General features: G+C 39.8%; 1 protein-coding gene across 3 annotated transcripts in view; it reads left to right on the top strand.

Annotated features, from left to right (window-relative positions):
- Nucleotides 1-21,372, top strand: part of jarid2a (jumonji and AT-rich interaction domain containing 2a) — a 49,072-nt gene that overhangs the window by 5,760 nt on the left and 21,940 nt on the right. For all 3 annotated transcript variants that reach the window (XM_058398550.1, XM_058398532.1, XM_058398541.1), the window contains exons 2-5: nucleotides 7,139-7,262; nucleotides 11,546-11,681; nucleotides 17,088-17,257; nucleotides 20,498-20,695. In XM_058398550.1, coding sequence (XP_058254533.1) covers nucleotides 7,139-7,262; nucleotides 11,546-11,681; nucleotides 17,088-17,257; nucleotides 20,498-20,695 — 628 coding nt within the window. The remainder of the gene's footprint in view (nucleotides 1-7,138; nucleotides 7,263-11,545; nucleotides 11,682-17,087; nucleotides 17,258-20,497; nucleotides 20,696-21,372) is intronic.

The raw sequence follows: 21,372 nt of genomic DNA, 5'->3' as shown, positions 1-21,372 counted from the left end.
TGAAGGTATCACAATCCACTGTTCGAAAAAGAAGTGTGAGGATCTTCATGATACACCAAGACAAAGACTCTGAACACATTGCCAAACAACAAAGGACTTCATCAGGGACAAAAAGCAGTAACCAAGTCAATCACCAAACCTTAACCCAATTATGCTGTACATCACCTCCTGAAGAGGAGACTGAATGAAGAAACACCACAAAACAACTGAAAGGAGCTGCAGTACAAGCCTGAAAAAATGTCACAAAAGAAGAATGCATCGGTTTTGAGATCTCAGTGGCTTGATGCAATTATTGCAAGCCAGCAAGGGATATGAGAACAAAGACGCAGTAGATTTATTTATGACTTTCTGTCTAATACTTCTGCTCAAATTAAATTGGGTTGTCTGTAACCGAAGGTGCCATTTTCTAAGTTGCTTAACACACCTAGATATAAATAAGAAAGAAATGGAAAGCTGAAATTCTGAGCTGAAATCTCACATTCCCATTTTGATCTTGAACCCCAATGTCTTTAGAGTGCAGGAAAAAAAATGCCGTTCCAGTACTTTCGGAGGGGTGTATAATAAGCACACCAAAGAGAAAAATGATCTGACGTGATAAGAAAGCGCATCCCACTTCTCTCTCTGTTTGTCTGAATCAGCCAGTTAAGTCCGAAGGAGGTGGGATTTACTTTGACAGTAATGACTGGTGTCCTTGATCAGGTGTTCTTGATCAAATATGAAGAGCCAGTAGAAGTAGAAGATTAGAAAATTTTAGATGTGACACCACCCACACATGCACACCCACTCACACACTGCATACCTGTCTCTCTCCGAAATGTATATCAGATGTTGCTTAGGATGAGTCTGTAAGAGAGTGTCAGAGACGCACAGATGAAGCTTTCTATTGTGTCATACTGTGTGAGGGGGCTGCGATTTCTTGGCTTGACCTGGACCAATCTGTCTTCACTGCTAGGTAAAAGTCTCTGCCAACGTAGTGCATCTGATAAGCAACCCAAAGCCTGCATACAGGAATCAGTCATATGGCCTCTCCTAGGTGATGAGGCTTGGGGTGATTTTCCTAAGCTTTCAGACACAATGGTGTGTTACATACACACATATTTTTTTTAACTGAAGTGCTACTGTACTCAAATTAAATGATTTGCATTTTTAAATGTTTGTAACTTCCCTTGGAAAGCTTCAGTTTGTGATCTTACTCCTATACATTACATTAGCCTTTGTGCTGAATAAGTAACCTAGCTAACATACGGTATGTAATACTAACAACACTTTGTTATGGTCAGTAATCGGACTGTTCAAAACTGACCCTAGATGGAGATATTATCAAATGTTATATGTTATAAACATGGGACTGGACAAGATAGGACCTCTTTGCACAAATGTTTGAATTCAACAACAAAAAAAGCAGTAAAGATTGATCAAATGTATTACTCATGGAGAACTTAATACAAAACAAAGATAGGCTCACAAAAACATCCCCTGTGCTGCGTGGTATCAAAAGAGGGTTATTCAAAGTAAACGATAAAAAAAATGATGAATGAAGTGATCAGGAAACCATAGAAAGGAAGTATAAGAAAGAAATGTACTGAAATAGTAGGCCTACATTTGTCTTTGTTCCCCCATCTTCATACCAGTCTACATGGTAATGCTTCTCAAAGACAATTCTTGTGTACTGTTGTTGGATAAAGTTATGTCACATAGGCCCTTGTCCTCTAATATTAATTTATACAGCTGTTTAAGTTTTGTCCCTGGGTGTGTTTTGCTATCGAGAGTGTTTGCTCAATACTCAGAATGATTGCTCAATAATGGGGTGGTGGTAGCTCAAGTGGTTAAGGCTCTGGGCCATTGACCGTAAAATCGGGGTTCAAGCCACAGCACCGCCAAGCTGCAACTGTTGGACCCTTGAGCAAGGCCCCCAACCCACCCTGCTCAAGGGCCGCTGCATCATGGCTGACCCTGCGCTCTGACCCCAACCCCCAAGGATAGGATATGCAAAAAAAAAGAAGAATTTCACTGTGCAGTAATGTATATGTGACAAAGACAACTTAACTTAATTGTTACTACTGCCTACATTAGTTGTTTGGTTAGCTCGTAAATGACAGTTAAGTCTGGTTGTACTCCTTTGCTGACTTGATTTACATCAGCAATAAATTTAGCCTTCTCAATAGTTTCATTTGAAAAGGATTTGTTGCTGAACTTGATATTCTAAAGACCTTGTCCTGTATCCATCATCCACTGCAGACACACCTGGTACAACAATAGCAATTAATGTGCCATTTGTTGCTTGTGATTTACTAAACCATGGGTGACACAAGGCCGTGTTAATGCCATAAGAAATCTTATTAGCTTATTAATGTATTCACTTTAACCACTGTGCTGAGAATATAATAATGCTGAATCTGAGATACTGAAATTGCATTTGTGTAGCGAATTCGATTTTCTGAGTTGATTAACTATAATCTGATGTTACCCTTATGATCGAGTCATAATGGGTAGTGATTGGTGGTGCACTGGGTAGTGCTGCTGCCTCATAGTTCCAGACTCCCTAGTTTTATAATGAGTTCAGCTTACTGTCTGTCTGGAGCTTCTGTCGCGATCTGATGTTTTTTTCTGTGTGGGTTTTTTTTTCCTGTGCGAGTCTGTGTGGGTTTCTTCCAGGTTCTCTGGTTTCCGCCCACCTCCCAATTCATGCAAGTACTTAAGAAAAATGACTCTTAGGTGTAAATTAGTGTGTGAATGAGTGTGTGAAGTTGTGCGATGGATTGGGTGTGTTCCTGCCTCACGCCTAGTGTTCCCAACGTAATGTCCAGATCCACCTCGACCCTGACTGAGATAAAATGGTTACTGAAAGTGAGTGAGACTCAATAGATAGCACAGAATATTTCCCCAGTATAACCTTCTGTCTATTTTTTAATGTTTTATGCAGTGTGATATGAAGTAGGTGTTCGTTCTTCTTCTTGTTCATTAGAAACAGTTGATTTTATTCACAATGGAACAGATTAACTGCATGTGTTTATAGAGAATTGCCAACATGTGAACTGTTAACTCCAGAGTCCTCTGTCCATTTTCCATTTACACCTGGTCAGTATTTGCATTTTGTGTGTAGATGAAGACATGAAGATGTGTCTTTAGTTAACCAGACTGTATTCCAACATGCAAAGCATTTTATAACAATTTACCACCAGTTTCCTGTGTTGTGATTAGATTTCGATCAATTTAAAATGCTTTTCAGTGTAAATGTTCAAATCATTACTGAATCATCAACATCTCAAATGAGAAAACACCCAGAAATGATTAGGATCAATTCCAAAGTTGGTTAATAATACACACTCGGATAATACCTGGTACACATTTTTAAACTGTGTCGTTTTCTTAATGTGAATCATTTTGATTATCAATATTAGGGAAAATGAACTGTCATCATCATTCCAGCCATTTTCATGGAGCTGTAATTGGTTTGCACACTCTGTAGATCACGCTGGAAGAGCTCCGTGATCACACACTCACTCCAAATGGGGATAACACAAAGAGCAAAACTGTAAACACAAGGGAAAATTGTAAAAATTGTAAACACAGAGTAGAAACAGACCCGAGATGAAGCCTGAACAGCAGCGAGTGTGTAATTCTGGCACATCAGCTCACGGATGAGGAATGTTGAGATTACACAGAGGAGATGTTTTATGGTAGCAGTCAGTGTGTACAGTAATAAAGAGCTTTCTGGTTCTCTGTTGCTTTCAGACACTATGCACTAACTAGACTAACTGCACTATTTATAGAGCAGCCATTACACTCTGCTCCCTTCTTCTGTTTATATTACAAATCTCTTCTAGCATAGCCACTCCTCTGCTTTTTGTCACTGACACCACATCCTGATCCGCTTGCGTTTATCTTATTGAATAAGACATAAAGCAAAATCAATGTCAAAGTGGAAACACTATAACAAGACCTTGGTTATTCTTTGTCATAATGTGTTTTTCTTGTCTTGACATAAAAAAAAAAAATAGAAAAACTACCATTCGGTCTGGTGTCTGTTCCTGTCACAGGGTTTCTATTGATCATTGATTATCCTGAAGCAGTGGGATTTTACACACTGTTTGAACAGGAGTGTGTGCTTACACTGTGCTGCATGACTCATTCATTCATTCACCCATCTGCAGGAAATACTTTATTCTGGTGAGGTTCGCTGTGGTTCGACTTGTTTATATTTTGGACAATCAAACTGCATATGCTTGGTAGGAAACAGCATGTGCAGAGGTGCAAACAAAAATAATAACTGCTGGAGTGGGTAGGATTAAGAACCAAAGAAGAAACTGTCCCGTCACCTCCAACACTTACATCAACGGACTGGCAGATGCTTTCCCTGCCATCCAGCTGGTGCTAATATGGCTCTGTTTCATCCTATTCCAAATCTGCTTCTCAGATCACTCCTTCAGTAACAGTAGCGTTGTTCAGTTCGAGCTCAATAAGCGACAAATCGTTTCTCATTAATGGCCTTATTTGTGATTCTTATCTGAACATGTTATATTTGACCGAAACCCGGCAACAAGCTAATGACTGCACATTTAATCAAGGCACTTAGTCTCTTGTATCTGTGTAAATAAAGTAGCAGTCATAAAGGTGGTGTGGTAGCAGATTTTTATCAATCTGACCTTTAGATAAACATGGGGAACTTATCTGTATTCTCCAATGTTGAATTCCTGTCTGTAAAATTCTTTAGTATTGTTTAACTTCACATTCTTTCTATTGTCTACCGTCCTCACAAATGTGGTTCTGTTTGCTTTCGGACATATCAGCTCATTTTCACTATCTGTGCAGCATTTCCAAACACGTTACTCATTGCTGGTTTTGGTATCTATGTTGATTCTACTACTTGCCCTTTGGTTGCAGACTTCCTGCCACTTCTGCAATCTTTTGACTTTTCTCAGCATGTATATTCTCCACCCCACTCCATAAGCCACACACTAGAGCATGTTTGTACTGTTTCTGCACTGCCCCATAGCACTAACCTCAATTCTTTTCCCATCTCTGACCATAATGTTGTCATGTTTATCACCTCAGCCAAATTCTCAAAATCCAAACACCGCTGCGCTCCTCAGTGTTAACCTCAAAACTGTAAATCACAACAAATTGTATTAATGCTATTCCTTCTTTAATCCCCTCTCCCATTACAACCTTGGCCCATGTGTCTCAGTAGAAGAATGCATTAGTCACTGCCAAACCTGTCTATTACTTCACCTATTACTTCACCAAACTTAAAACAGTACTGTTTTTTTTTTTTTTTTTTTATTCTTGAAAACTTTCACATCCACCTTAACATTTTTCAGTATCAAGTCACCCATCATTCATTCCAATCTGTTACTGGTGTAATCCGCCCCCTACTCCACTTCACTCCACTGCACCCCATGGCCCCGGATTAACGTTCCCCTTTTTCTCCACCGCTCTGATTTCATTCTTCCATTTTAAGTTCTTGAACACGTCGTCATAGCAACTACATCTGAACTCCAACCTCTTCTTTGAACCCTTCAGGCTATCTTTCCCTCCACAGCACCGAAACTGCACTGGTTAAGATTACTAATGATCTCTGGATTCCTGACTATTCTAATTCGTCTCAGCCTTCGCTCAGCTTTGATCCCCTCTTTCAGTCCTGTTCATTCAAAAACATGGTATAGAACTTTAGGTCTCCAATGAACCCCCAGTCACTGAGCCTTGCCCTCATCGCTACTCGTTTCTGGTGAACATAGATAACTAAATAACCCAAAACCTAGTGGTAATAAAATGAAATGTTATACTTATTGGATCCGTACGCTGTAGCCCCAGTCTCTAGCAGAATTGTCTTCCCTTCCAGTACGGTAAAAATTCTCAGTGTCATCTTAGACCCCACCCTGTCCTTTGAGCTCTGTATCAGGTTTATCACGTATGCTGCCTACATTCGGCCTTGCATTACCTCCAGACTCCATCATTCACTCTCTGTCTACACTCCTATATGCCTTGGTCACTTCCCATCTAGATTATTGTAATCGTATTACCTCTGGCGTTCCTTCAAGCTAAAAAAATCCCCCAAACCTCTGGTCCAGAATCGGCTGCTTGCCTCATTACCCTCTTTTCATCCTAATGAAGACATTAACCCGTTCTTAACAATCAGCAGTTCACTGGCTTCCCATCAAGACTCATTTAGATAATAAAATTCTTGTCCACATCTTCAGTGCACTCCAGTGACTGGCCTCCCCTTATCTCTCTGACCTCCTTTCCCACCCCACTTCTTCCCAATCTCTCTGTTCCTCTTTTGCTCGTCTTCTCAACATCTGCTGGCCTTTGACACTCCACCTCAGGAATGCTCTGCCCCCGCATTCCAGGTTCAGACTACTGCACTTCTCAAGCTCTTTTAAACATCTTCTGTATTATTAGTATTATTACTGATAGTATTAGTATCATTGTTCTTGTTATTATGCCCAGTCTTATGATGTCATTGTATGCTTCCAGACCAAATTCTACAAGCAGGAAGTATATTAACTTTTCTGTATGTGATGATTTTTTTTAATTTTTATACTAGTTCAGAGCCTTACCCTTTGCCCCGGTGGTCATAATAAAACATAAAGTAATATTTGAGTGTAGTATTTGTGAAATCATACTATTCCTTCTGACAATTTTGTACACTGTCCCACTTTTTTTTTTACTTTGGGTCTCTGTTTTACTTTCTGTGTTATGCTTGACTTGATAGTTTAGTTTCTGAGGGTGTGAAGCTTTTATTATCGCCACACATACATTACAGCACAGTAGAATTCTTTTCTTCGTATATCCCAGCTGAGGAAGCTGGGGTCAGAGCACAGGGGTAGCTCTAAAGCAGTGCCCTTGGAGTAGAGAGGGTTAAGGGCCTTGCTCATGTGCCCATCAGTGGAGATTGGGGTTCAAGCCCCAGCACCACCAAGCTCCACTGTTGGGCAATTTTGACTGGAGCAATTTCTCAGCTTATTGTATGCATTTTTTAAACTAACCCCAAGTCCCAGGTTAAAATAAATAACTCTGTTATTCAGTAACTACTTTGAAATATTCTGAAAAACTGTAGAGATAAATAAAAGTGTGGACCTGACACCAGGTTTTGAAGGAGTTAATATCGTTTCTGTTTTTTTTTTCTTTATCGCAGGATGATAACGACGGGATTCCCTGGTCAGAGGAGCGAGTTGTGCGCCGTGTGCTCTATCTCTCGCTCAAAGAGTTCAAGAGAGCTCAGAAGAGCCGCGTTGACAATGGAACAGGAATAATAAAGCGTACGTATTGCTCTTTTCTTATCCTTTCTTTTAACATCAAAACTCTTTCGAGTGAAACTTTGCTCCTGGGAGCTGAACTTGTTACCTACTTGTCAAACAACCAGTTTGTTTTGCCTGAAGGTCTCACCTGCACCCTTTTGTCATTCATAAATTATATAATCCTGCAAATCCCTATTCTGCAAAGCAAATATTCGGTAATGGTGTGTGTTTTAGTGTGTGATGAAAATTCTTCTTAAAACACCTACCTGCAAGTTTACCCCTACGAGTTTGAAAAACACTTAATTATACGTTGCGTGCCATTTCGTTTGCTGAATGACTTTTTCAAGTTTGCTTTTAAAACAAATGAACAACACATCTGACACGTTGAGCTGCTATTCTCAAGCTCAGAAACACTACACTTTCCCTACCCACTCCAACACACTGGAGATTATTCATTCACCGTATGTAACATGTAAAAATAACCGCTTAACTTTTCTTTATGGCTGTTATATCAAGTCATATAATTCCAGGGAATATTTCACAAAATGTTTTACTACACTCCAGCTCAAGCCTATAATCTTTTGAGATACCTTGTTGAAATCCTGCATGTGTTTAACATCATGTGGAAGAAGAAGAAGGAAACATGATGAGATTTGTGATCTCTGGCCGGCATACACAACACAGTCAGTGTTTAATGAGAAAATGGAGATGGATCAAGTGTTTTAGTGATTAAATAAAATGTTGGACCACAACAAGTCACTAGAACAGCTTGGGTGTGTTTGGCATGAAGTGATAAACACCATTCCTCCTAAAGATGTTCCCTCAGTCGGTGTTCTGATGATGATGACGGTGAAGAACGCTGTCTAACACACTGCTTCAAAATGTTCTACAGATGTTCAGTTCTGCTGACAGTGAAGCCCAGTGCATATGATACTGTTAGAATCCATGAAACCATTCACTGACCCTCACATGGATGACATCATCACACACTCATGCCATCACACAGTCTTTACTCAAATTTTTCTAGCCACTCAGTGCTACATTAAGAGTGATACTGTTCTGTTGTGATTGGGCTGAGTGTGTGTGTTTGTGGAGTAAGTTAGAGCCATGAACAATTCCCTCCTGTGGGTTTCATGTTCTCGGGCCGCATTACGTTCTACCCGAGTCACTGCGGTTTAATGAGTGAAGTCAGCTGCGTGTGCTGTTATCCATGCAGCATGCTTGCACTTTGGATATTATGCCTTCACTGAATTACATCACCACTTTAACAGTTTTCCAACTCCATATGTGCGTGTCGGTGTCAGAGGGACGTGAGGACAGAGTGTCTTTATTTAGACTTTTCCAGTGGTTACAGTCCTGATCGTGAGGAGGTCATCATGGGAAAAGCCATATTCATGAGTCAGCTTCACTGGCCAGTGTCAAAAATCAGAAATAAAATAAATTCACAAAGGCCTTGGTGAATGTTTTTGTGCAATAAAAAGGAGGAAGAGAAGGAAATGAGTGGGTATACATACCCAGAAATGGGAGAAATCTTATTATGTGAGGGCAGAGGTGAAGGAAGGTTTTGTGTGTATAATACACACATTTAATATATGTGATAGTTTAGAGTATAATTGAATAACGTGAAGTTCCCGAGAATTCATTTCTTTTCATTGCACTGGCCTGCCTTGTCTAAAAGTCGGGTTGTGTCTGATTTTATTTATTTTTTGATGAAATTTGATTTTCTTCTGCTCAGATGCTCTGAAAGAAAACAGTGTAGTTCTTTATAATAGCAAGATTTGTTGGGCTTAATAAAATAAAAAGGTTGAGTCAGAAAATTAACGCAGCTAATCAGTGATTATACAGAGCTGATATGTTATAAGTAGGCCGCTGGCTTTGAGCAGGAAATTGTAGATAAAACCCGGTAAGGTTTTAATTGCTCCTGTTCTCCTGACATGACATGTAGTCCACCAACCGAGCTGATTAATAGAAACAGGACCAGAATTACTGTTACTGAAAATCTGAAAATCCTGTGAAAAAAAATGATGGGAAAGAAGTTTGTTGACCAAACTATATTTCAGTCATATTTTTGGCTCTGTTATGAATAAGATTTGTCATGAGGTTTGATATTTATTTTAGCTATTTATGTTATTAAACGTGTGTGTGTGTGCGCGTGCATGCGTGGGTGCATTTGCATGTGTGTGGGAAAGAACTGCAGTGTACTTCTGGTCTATAAATATATTGATATTGACAAGGTTATTTTTATTAGAAGTTTACAAGTTATTGTATTTTAGCTTTCCATCACAGTATATTGGAGAAATAAAGAAAAATGGACACAATTAATGAATGAATGAATTAATAATTAAAATAATTAGCTCAAATTGCAGCCTTTCAACTTTAATTAAGGGCTGTTTACATCCACATTGGGTGAGCAGTGTAGGAACCACCACACTTTTTCTACATGGTTCTGCCTTTTTTAAAGGTCAGAAGTAATCAGACAGTCGGCTCTCAGCTGTCTCGTTGCAAGGTGTGTGTTATTTACTAATTATTCCATTCCAAGCATATAAAAAGATTAGTGTTGAATATAAGTCACTGACTTGGAAATTTGGGGCCTAATGTATGTAGATTATTGTGAGTCCTGCTCCTGATATAACAGCCTTAGATTCTTCTTTGAGCATTTTGTTGTGACTACACAAAAGAAATATATTTGAAGGCGTTTTTGTGTTGCTGTTGGCTCAGATTGAGCATTACACTGTGTCGCATGTTAATATTGTGTACATCAGTCAGCTGGAGGAAGCTACAGAACACAATGTGAAACCATTCTGATGAGTAACTCAAACTAATTAACAAGTGGGAAATAAATTTGAGGAATGCAGACAGATATGTTAGAAATGTGAAGAGACTCGCCTGTTTGTTTCGCTCGCTTGTGTGAATTGAATGGTGAGGATACGTATAAATGTGTGCTGCTTTTCAGATTCCCTCTAAAACACAGACACCAACTACTCCACAAAAATCATCTCTTGATATCTTTTACTAAATTCTGAAGTGCATAAGGAAAATCATTCCTAACGTTTATGCTCGGTTCACTGCAGATAAGGAGATCACATAAAACATTATGGTTTTTAATAGAGGTCCTCGGTGTTCACAGTACTTGGCTTGACGCTGCTTAAATTAAAATATTTTTAACATAGGCCTTGAGTAATGGAAGTGACGTGTCACATAACTGAAGGTGGAAAGTTATTACAAACCTGGCGCTTTTTATTTCATACTTGAGAATTCTGGTCTATAGACACAGACACATAGTAGATTATTTTGTAAGTCCAGTTACAGACTATAGTCCATCTGTAGCCGTGTACAGGTTTTCAGCTCCTCTTTCATCAGTGAAAAGGACAGCCACAGGACCACCACTGAGCAGATGTTATTTGGGGTGTGGTTAATTCTCAGCACAGCGGTGACACTGACATGGTAGTTATATGGTGCTGGTGTGGGTAATATGAGGCCCAGTGTAATTGCTGGGGTTTAATAGCACTGTGTAAGAAGCAATTCTACTGACATGTTAGATGATCAGCCACAGACCTTTTCCCATAGCCCCATAATTCATATCTAATTTACTCACCACTGAGTTCTTCAAGCAGAAGTCTTTAATAACTTTTTTTCAGTCTAGTGACTGTGTTTTTCTCCCAAAAAAAACATTACGTTGCCATGGTCAGAAATTGTCTTCCAGCTGTAAATGGGTACATGGAAGTACAGAGAGGCAATACGACTCAAACCTTCAACATTCAGAAGGTTTCGACCGCAAAAGTCAACAAAACAATGACAGACCCTGCATGGTTTGGTTTGTGATTAAAGCGTTTAAGGCTGAGACTAGAGGGGGCTGGTGAACAGAATAACATTTGGGGTATAAAGTGGTGCTAGCGTTACAGTATTTTCTCCCAATTTGGTCATGCAATATCTAGTTTCCCCACTTAATCACACCTCAGCCACCACCGGGGGAGGATGAAGTCTATCACATCATGACACCATCGCAGACGCCATCACTTCTCAAACAGCTCTTCATGCGTCCTCACAGGGCAGCTGTACACACTCAGAGTAGTGTCTAATGCCCTCTTGATTGACAGGGCAGAGTAACGCCGTGTTAACTCTTAGAGACCTCGGCAGAGAACAGAGATCATTTTGCTTTCACTTTGCGTAGGTGGGATTCAAATTTGTGATATGCAGACATAAAGCTGAATGCTTTTCTGCTGTATTTGCAAGATAACGGATTATTAACAAAATATTCTTCGGCTGTCTGTCTAACCTAATCTTTCTTTTTTTTCCCCCCTCAGGTTCCTATGTGAATGGCCATCTCAATGGGTCAGGAGTGAAAACCGGACTTTTTGCGAGCAGTTGCAAGGCGGAAAGGCCTCGACGCTCAGCTCAGACTGACAGTGAATTCTCAGGAGAAGGACCCGCCAGAAAGAGGTGAGTACGATCTTTCGATCTGTCATTTCAAATGTTTTTCATCAGCACCGCGACAGAACTGGCGAGCCCTCGAGCTGAGTAGGAGTCTCTGCATTCCATTGCACTGAACACACTCAACTATTTCACATTCTAGCTACTCTTCAGCTCTACAGACTTTTATCCTCAGCTGAAGGTTAATGGGAGCCTGAATCGGCATGTGTATTCACAAGAGAGAAGCAAGGCTGCTCATGCCTTCATGTCTCCGAAACATCCGATGCTCATTAAGCAGAGCAGCACTGGATAATTGCTTGAGCACTGAGACTTTTGCACTGGGCTCTTAATGCTCCGGCTCAACCTCAGTGCCTCTCCTGCCAGATATCTGATCCTGCGTCATTGCCACACGCAGAACTATAATAAAGGCACACACTCGTCCTTCATATAAACACACATCTTATTGTTGTAAAATTAAAGAACTCTGGTCAAGTGAGCAGTCCATTTCAATGTAGTGAATAGAACATGAGGGGTTTTTGTTGTTGTTGTTTCCATTTCCACATGCAGGTAATTCTCCGGTGTTGTAAACTAGCACCGCTGATCAGACTGACTTGTTCTGCAGTGTGTGAGCTGTGCAGCATTACTGAACATCTGTATGACTGGTGTATCATGACGAGGAACTATGAAATAATTATGCTGTTAATACTAGAGATGAATTCACAATGCTGCTTTTCCTGGGTAAATCATATCCCTTGAAATGTGCTGTAAGGGTTTCTGCACAGAGCAGGTTTCCTTTTTAAAGGGTTAAAAGCACCAGGTGAAACTTAGGGAGTAAAAAAATCTCTTTATAAGGTAGGGTAGGGAAAAAAGTCAACAAAGAAAATTGCATATTTTATTTGAAGGGTACTGACATTGGGTCTTCATAATGCATTCATAAGCATAAATATTTTATAAAGCAGTACTGGAAGATTTATGTAAGGCTGCAGTCTAAACCAGGGAGATTACATAAATGTTTTTATGAAGTATCACACTCTGTTTTACATCGTATCAGGAAGACATTATTTTTCTTATTAAGTGTCCACTCTTCGAGACAGTATTATCAGTCTTTTTTATCGTGAAAGTTGTTGTTTTGTTTTTACTAACAACTCATCTAAGTATTATTCAATTGTATAGCATGTCTAATAAAGGATATTGTCACAAGGCAGGTTCACAGAAATATCTAAATTCTGGATAGAAATGATAAGATTTATATTTATCCCTAATGAGCAAGCCAGAGGTGATGGTTGTGAGACAATGCAAGTAAGAAACCTTGAGAGGAACCAGACTCAAAAGAGAACCCATCCTTATCTGGGTGATGCTGGAGAGTGCGATTATAAAATAATTTCCCTTATATAACTATATTAACTGGTCAAAAAGTGCAATTGCAGCTAGTACATTCATTCTAGTTATAACATGAAGTATATCTGGTTGACGTTATCAGCTGTTCACTGATGGAGCCTTGAGTGCAAAACTGGCAATTTAAGTTCTGAGCCATCTTCATGGTTTCTAAGTTGTTCTAACCAAAGCAATACCAGGTATCTCCAGGCTCCATGTGGAGCTGTCCTTAGCATCAGCGTGTCCTCCAAGTGATGAGAACTTCAACCACATGTAGGACATCAAGATGGATCAGGCAGGTCCAGAGAGCAGAAGGGGTCAGTAATATCTCAGGAGTAGCATATGGAGAGAGAGAGAGAGGGAGAGAGAGAGAGAGAGTCACAGAATATTATGTATGCTTGTGATCACGTAATGGTTGAGAACAATGTACATTGTGTTCAGAGTACAATCAGGGACTCTGGCAAGAGTAGCTATGACAGCATTATTTGAGGGGAGAGCCAGAAGGTGATGGACATTAGGGCTTCATGTCAGCAAACCTTTGGAAATATGTGCGAGAGGGGGGTGGGGGCCTGCAGGAGGTGGGGGGTAGCTGGTGGACAGCATCTAAACATCCCAATTCACCAAAAAAACTCTATGCCCATGAACCCTTCACATATGACCTTCACAAAAGGCTTGTCCAAACAAAAGTGTTTTCAGCCTAGATTTAAACATTGAGACAGTGTCTGAGTCCTGAACACTAATTGGAAGGCTGTTCCATAACTGTGGGGCTTTGTAAGAGAAAGCTCTGCCCCCTGCTGAAGCCTTTACTACTTGAGGTACCAACAAATATACTGCACATTTTGATTGAAGTACAGGTGGTGGATCATAAAAGAGTTCGCTCAGACACCATTCAGTGCTTTATAGGTCAGTAATAGTATTTTGCATATTTTCTGGTTTTAGTAAGGACTGAACTAGTTTTTCTGCATAATGTAGTGACATATTTCTTATCCTATCAATGTTTCTGAGATGAAAGAAGGCTACCCAGGTGATATTATCTTCTTGAGCTTCAAATGGAAGACTGGAGTCAATAATCACACCAACATCTTTTTGTGCAGCACATGAAACAGAAAAGACATTTAGAGTGTAATCAGAAAACTTCCTTCTCACTGTTTTAGCACAAGCACTTCTGTCTTGTCAGAATTAAGTAGGAGAAAGATGGTTAATAAGCTTCCTCTCTCTAATGTTCGTTACACATTCCTGCTCACCTTTACTAAGCTGTTGCCTCTCATCTGGCTTTGCTGAAACATACAACTGGGTGTCATAAACATAGCAGTGGAAGCTAATACAATGTTTATGTATAGTAGTGTATATAAAGAAAACAGCAGTGGACCTAAAACAGAACCTTGCAGAACTTTGGTATGCGTAGAGATGTCACCGGTTATGTCAACAAATTGATAATGATCAGTCACATAAGACCTGAGCTAGGAGAGAGCTGTTCCCTTAACACCAGACGTATCTAGCTTATCAAGAAGAATATTATGATCACGGTGTCAAAAGCTGCACTAAGGTCAAGCAATGCCAGCAGGGAGAAACATCCCTGATCAGAGGTCAAGAACAGGTCATTTACCACTTAACATCAGAGCTGTACTATAATGAGGCCGAAATCCTGTGTAGGTATGAGCAGAACTGCTGTGCTACTACAAGAATCTTGAAGATAAAGGGTTTGATAACTGCTAGATCAAAAAGTTTACACTGCCAGTGCTAATAATGGATTATTTTTTAGAAGAGGTTGGATTTGCTTCTGGTGTTCTCTGGCATCTAGAAAAGTGAATTTAAAAATGACTCTGGTCTCTAAAAGGGTAGTAGAACATTCTAAACTTTGATGTGACAGAATAATATTGTTATTTACAAGGCTATCAAATTGTGTGGTTTTAAATGTATACAAAGATTTTTTTTTTTGCCTGAATTATTTTGCCATTGAAATTGAATCTTGAAGTCATCGCTTCTACATGGCGTATATTTTTCTGCGGTGGTTTTGTTCATTTTGCTGCAGTATTAAATTAAAATCTAGGATTATTTGATCAGCTAGGGTGGAGAGAGACGCTGATCTAGCAGCACTGTTATCTTTTAGTAGTGTTTTTACTGTTCTGTTTACTTTTTAATAGTAGAATGTAATTCAAGTCCATTTCGTATTTGAAATGTTATTGAATGTTTTGAAAACTTATTTATTTAAATGACAAAATTTTAATCTCATTGGCAGTAATGAGCACTGTGTATACTTTTTACAACATTCTCAATATTTCACGGATGTGCTTAGTAAATTACCAGAGCAAAAAAATGAGTCTTGATCAGATGATCGTAATGAAATGAATTATGATAATGAAGCGTTGTTTTCTCTTCTCTCTTTCATATAAAGTCACATAAAAACTTCAGTAGTTTCGTCAGAAGCTGTTGTAAATTCTCCAGCATTTCTGAAAGATTTAATACACTGCACCAAGCTAGAGGAAACAGTAAATAACTGGAAAATGAAATGTAACATAAATGCAATACACAGATGTTTTTGAACAGGAAGAGAGTCAACGCACGTTTTGTGTTTTTTTATTTTTTTATTTTTAGTAAGTGGAATTTCTTTGCATGATTATCCCATCTAAAACAGAACAAATTGGACATCAGTATCAGCCAGATGAGGATGAGGTTCCCTTTTGAGTCTGGTTCCTCTCGAGCTTACTTCCTCAAATCTTCTTTTGGATTGTTTTCCTTGTCACCATTACTCCTGGTTTGTTCATTAAGGATAAATTTATAAATTACAAATATTCAGAATGTATATATTTCTGGAAAGTGGCTTTGTGAGAATGTCCATTGGTGAACGCGCTGTACTATATATTATTTGTGAGCTGTAAACGTGTCCTTGGTTGAACAGAAATGTCTGACAGTTTCATTAAAGTTGTGTGACTGAGATCTTGGAAGCGAGCTTATTTACTCTGTTGCTCAGTGATTACACCACTCTTCCTGTGTGAAAGTCTTTAAAGCTGGAGTAAGCAAGATAACCAGGGCCAGGATTGCTGATAGTTTCATAATGTGATCACTTATGTAATGTGGCTGCATGTTTTTGATATACTGTCTTAACTCACAGTGAAATGGTGTTCAGTTATTGCATATGAATCACACTCTACAGCTTTTGATATATTGCCCTATATATTTTTTTTTGCAAAACTTTACTCCAAGGCACATGAAGCCAGCAAACTGCTCAAGCTGCATCATGGGGCAACACAAGTGCAATATACCTACTTCTACATTCATGAGTTCACAAACCTGCAATTTCCTAGTGTGATTGACAGGATAGAGAGAGAGAGAGAGAGAGAGAGAGAGAGAGAGTCATATGTCATTCCTCCCACCCAGAGACCATGGCCAGTTTTCCTCTCTTGGTTCCTGGCCAGAGAACCATTTGAACTCTCCTGAGGATAGCGCAAATGCTTCTATGTTATATATGTATATATATATATTATTCTATTCTATGTATATATATATAACATATTCTATGTTATATATATATATATATATATATAGTTTGTTAGTCATTGTTTTGTTTCTTTCCTGACAAGCTTACTAGTATAATCAAGAATGTAGATATTTCTGTGCTAATAATGGTGGTTTTATTGGCAAAAAATATTGTTCTGTTGATTTCCAACAGTACTACAGCATTCTACAATAATGTTAACTTAATCAGGTGCATCATTCTCACTACTTCCTCTCCACAGCGCTATTTATAATCACACAGTCTGTATATAACAGATGGGCCGTGTTCGAACGCTACTGAAGCATATTATTTTCAGAAAGCACCAATTTTACACAAATTTCACAAAGCACAGAATAACTTTAGACTTTAGTCAAAACACTAGTATATATTTTTTAGAGACATGTTGAGCCTGGTAAGATCATAGATATACTCAAGGGACACACACACACACACGCACACAGAAAGAGATGGAGCATGACATCGTCTGGTGTTCCAGCTCAAATTCTCACAGTATGTTGAACCGCTGAAAGATTCTGAAGATGTTTATTTTCTTATTCTTTCTCTAGACCGAGGCTCCAAGCACAGAGGAAATTTGCCCAGTCTCAGCCAAGCTCTCCTCATGCCACACCAGTTAAACTCCTCGAGGCCATACCACCCAGCCCTAGACTTCCTCTCAGCGATCTCACCAAGTGCAAACCCAAAACAGAGGACTTCCTCACCTTCCTTTGTCTAAGAGGTAAGTCACAACCAACAAAGGGACCGAGACAGGACAGATGGATGAACTGAAGGCTGCATGAAGGAAACTGCTGCCGTGGTTCTAGACACAGCCATTTGCTAACGCTGGATGGTGGCTAACAGATTTCATTGCCACTCGTTTGTTGACAGTGCTGTGTGCTGGCTGCAGTCCCGGATGTGCAGCGACTGCTACTGTCGTTCTGGCAGAAACCACTGAGCGTTGAGCTATGGCTTCTAAATCTGTTTAACCTCAGTCCTCTCCATCTCGAAACCCCAGTCGAAAGTGGTTTATTTTTGTGGCTTATCTGATTATTCTAGCGGTGAAGGTACTGGAACGACATTCTTCTTAGACATACTCAATTCTTCATAACTTCTTGCCTTTTCTCTAGCTGGGTCAGAAAATTGTGGGTCACGTCTGGGTCAATTCGACTTTATTGGAGTTGAGATAGAAGCAGGATTGGAATCCCAATACGTGAGTTTCACATATTCTGAGTATTTTGAATGGAATTGTCACCTTTACTGTAAAATAGTCCTCCTATACCCCTCTTCAGCAGAGCTCTGACACCCAGGAGGAATCCCAGAATGCATCAGTTGAGTTGTAGCAGGTGTCCAGTAATGTGTTTAATATGAAATACATTACACTTTTAGGAAAAAAGCCTCCTAAAAGTTTCTTAGCTGCCTTAAAGGGTTCCACTTGGCACTCTGGATTAGGGGAAAAAAGTCTTTTGTAGTTTTATACACAGAACACTGAAGTGTTCATCTGGATGGTATCTTTTCCCCTGAAGAGTATTAGTTACAGATGTTGTCACCTTTTTCTCATTTTCCATCATTCTTCTACATTCCTGCCTCAGCAGACGTTTCAGGCTACAGCAACAATGACAGACTGAAATTAAATTATCTCCTCACACCCATCAGCCACTGAGGTGTGTAAAAACACAGAGCAGACTGATTAGACCTGTCTTGTGCTATTGACAAAGGGCGAAGTGGGTTAATGGATTTCTGTTCATAAAGGATGTAAATGAAAACATCTTCCCCAGTGTCATTACTCTTCTCTATAATTCCTTATCTCCAGTTATTACATCATTACTGTGCAGAGCAGACTGCAGTTCATCACAGGGTTTAGACTGGGTTTTTTTTTTTTCACGGAAAATGCTTTGTGCGTTCTGATATTTCAAGATGATTGTTGATCTCGTGGATGTATTCAAGGCTGTAAGATTTTTAATGTATAATGGTTCAGATTAACCTTAATGTAAATAACCAAAGCTGAATGTAAAGATAATTATAACCTTGGGAAGAAGAAAAAGAAGGAGAAACACTTTAAAAGAAGCTTCTTTAGGTGATAAGGGGATAGTGATGCAGTGTAAAAAAAAAAAAAAACAACAAAAAAAGGGAAGAAAGATCAAGGGAAGAAAAATGAAGTCCAAATAAGAAAGCAAGAGGAGAAGAAGAGCAGAGATTGTGCTTGTCAGCCACATCTGTCTTTTAAAGCCACAGAGATTTCCAGGCTCAAAGTGAAGCTGCTCAATGATAATAACGTAGCACCTTCTCTAGTCACCTTTAAAGATACAAAACACACACACGGTTTCAACCCCTCAAAAAAACAAGCTCGGATTCATAACACCGTCGGTGTAATGCGGAAAAAGAAGCAGAAGTACATTTTCAGTCAAATACTTTAACTGTTCCTAATCTCTTTAGCTCCTCCTCATGCAGCAAGACATTAAAATGTAATAATGTTTATATATGGAAACACACACACACACACACACAAAGCAGTTACACTGGACATGAGACAGAGCTGTAGTGTTTTCTGATCCTCTGATAAACAAATCCCATCAAATTAATCTCGGATTTGGAAAATGAAGGATTATGACCTGTTAGAGCACAGCAGGCATACTGAGACTTTAATGGCTAAATTCGAGCCATTGTTTTTCTTCACAACACAATATGTTTGATCGATATAAGGAAAATTCTTTCGAAAAGAAACTCACGGCTCTATCTCCACACTGCGGGACAGCCTCAGTCCCAATAGCACTGACTGCAGTTTTCAGCACAGGGTCTGAACCTTACTGAGACGTCGGAGTTTTAAATGCCATCAGCAGCTCAAAGAGCACACGGCTCTGAGTGCGTTTTTAACCTCCGGTAATCGGGTGATGTCTGCACTGAAAAACTGCGAACGGACAGGATAAACTGCAGTGTTTTCCCAAAATAGTCAGATATGTGGGGTAGAAAGTGTGAAAAGCGAGAAGGTCTTTAAACAGTTTAGTCCAAATCTGCAGAATATGACTTCCTTCTGCTCCAGCTGAGGGCTTTGGGATTTGGTCTCACATTCACTTCCTTTCACACTTTTACCAGAATGCTTGAACACACACACACACACACACAATCACATGCTATAGCTCACAGCTCTGGCAGCGTGCACTCGGTGACCCCCCTCACATAAATGGCTATTGAGGGCATGTGCAGAGCTTCAGAACAGCCAGTCGATTATGAGCTCCAGAGCCTTCAGGAAGGATTAGGAGCAGCGTGGATGAAGAGAGACTGTGAGGCCATGTTGCTGTCTCCACTGTTAACCCCTCAACGCTGCCTCTGGCCTCAGGCTAGCAACGTAAAAGACAAGCAACGTAAAAGACGGAGCTGCAGGATGTTGGAGAGCGGCGTGCGATCCGCTGACATTAAACAGAGCAGCAGTTAGTTAAGCACTGATGGGTGACTGTTACTGAAATACACAGGCACGTGATTGCAGCAGAACTTACTGAAATCATGACAACTGTCTCTTTCATCACAGTGAATTTTGTTAACATCATAAGATTTGTTTTGAAACAAGTGTGTGTGTGTGTTCCAATGTGTGTGTGTTCCAATGTGTGTGTGTTCCAATGTGTGTGTGTTCCCGTGTGTGTTCCCGTTCCCGTGCCTGTGCGTGTGAATGTGTGTGTGAGTGAATAGTTTAAGATGAACACTTGTGTGTTCTTGCTGGTGTTAAAGCACATGTCAGGGTGCTGCAGCATTAACACTTGTCTTTTCCTCACAGCTGCACCATTATTGCCGTATGCAGTACATTTTACTCCCAGATTTTACAGGTTTTTGTTCTGTTTTAGGTAGCAACTGAATACATGTTGATGATTTTTTTTCTTTCTTTCTGCCTCTGCTGTCATTTCGTTTTGTCTCTTTGACACACAAGCACTAATTTTTCCCGACGGCTCGGCTCTCACCTCCGTGTACTTCCTCTCATCTTCTGCTCCAGGTTCTTCTGCTTTGCCCAGTAACATGAAGTACTTCGGGAGTGCACATGAAGATGAAGACGCTGATGAAGAAGAGGAAGAAGAAGAGGAGGAGGAGGAGAATGAACGAAAGAAACAGTCTGCTAGTAACATCACAGCTTCCTGTCAGGTCACTCCACGCAGGAGTAAAGCCCCGAGCAGAGTCATCGCAAACGGAAATGGTACTTTCAGCTCTTCCTCGCTTCTTTCTTTTTTCTTATTCTATTTATTTCCAGTTGACTGTATATGTTGTGCTTTTTCTTATAAGCAAAATCATCAGAGCACAAAGTACATTATTGCAGGTCCATAATAAAGAGAGCAGACATTTGTTTTCCATGTCACAGCTTTGAGCAGGTGAGTTATGGCTCTGCTTTTCCTCTCAACATGCAGTTAATGATGTGTGTCTATACACAGCACTCTGTCAGCACCCTGGCCATGTAGCACGGGGAACTCATATTTACAGAGACTCGCTACACATGTGCACGCAGACACAAAGGTCCACCATCCAGTATAACACTATAATATCCAGTATAGTCACTGTGATCTTTAGAGGCTGTAGGAATGGAGGCTGTAGGAATTTTATTTTGTACAAACAGAGATAAGGGACAATTCCTGTAACAGATACTCTGTGATCTACATGTGTTTGTGAAGCCACAGTGCTCCTGATTTAAACGTCTGATTAATGTGACGAGAGGAACACAGGCCCCTGATTCCCAGATATATTTATTTGCAGATTTCTACATTTTACACTTCATTGGCTGTCAAATACAAGAGTCGTGTTCTTCAGCTAAACTAAAAGAAAGAAAGAGAGACAGCAAGAGCAGTTGGACATGTGCTTCTCTGAAGAGTCATGATGGCC

This window comes from Hemibagrus wyckioides, linkage group LG01 (genome assembly GCF_019097595.1).
Source record: "Hemibagrus wyckioides isolate EC202008001 linkage group LG01, SWU_Hwy_1.0, whole genome shotgun sequence".
Lineage (NCBI taxonomy): Eukaryota > Metazoa > Chordata > Actinopteri > Siluriformes > Bagridae > Hemibagrus > Hemibagrus wyckioides.
This window is presented reverse-complemented; position numbering and strand designations above follow the sequence as displayed.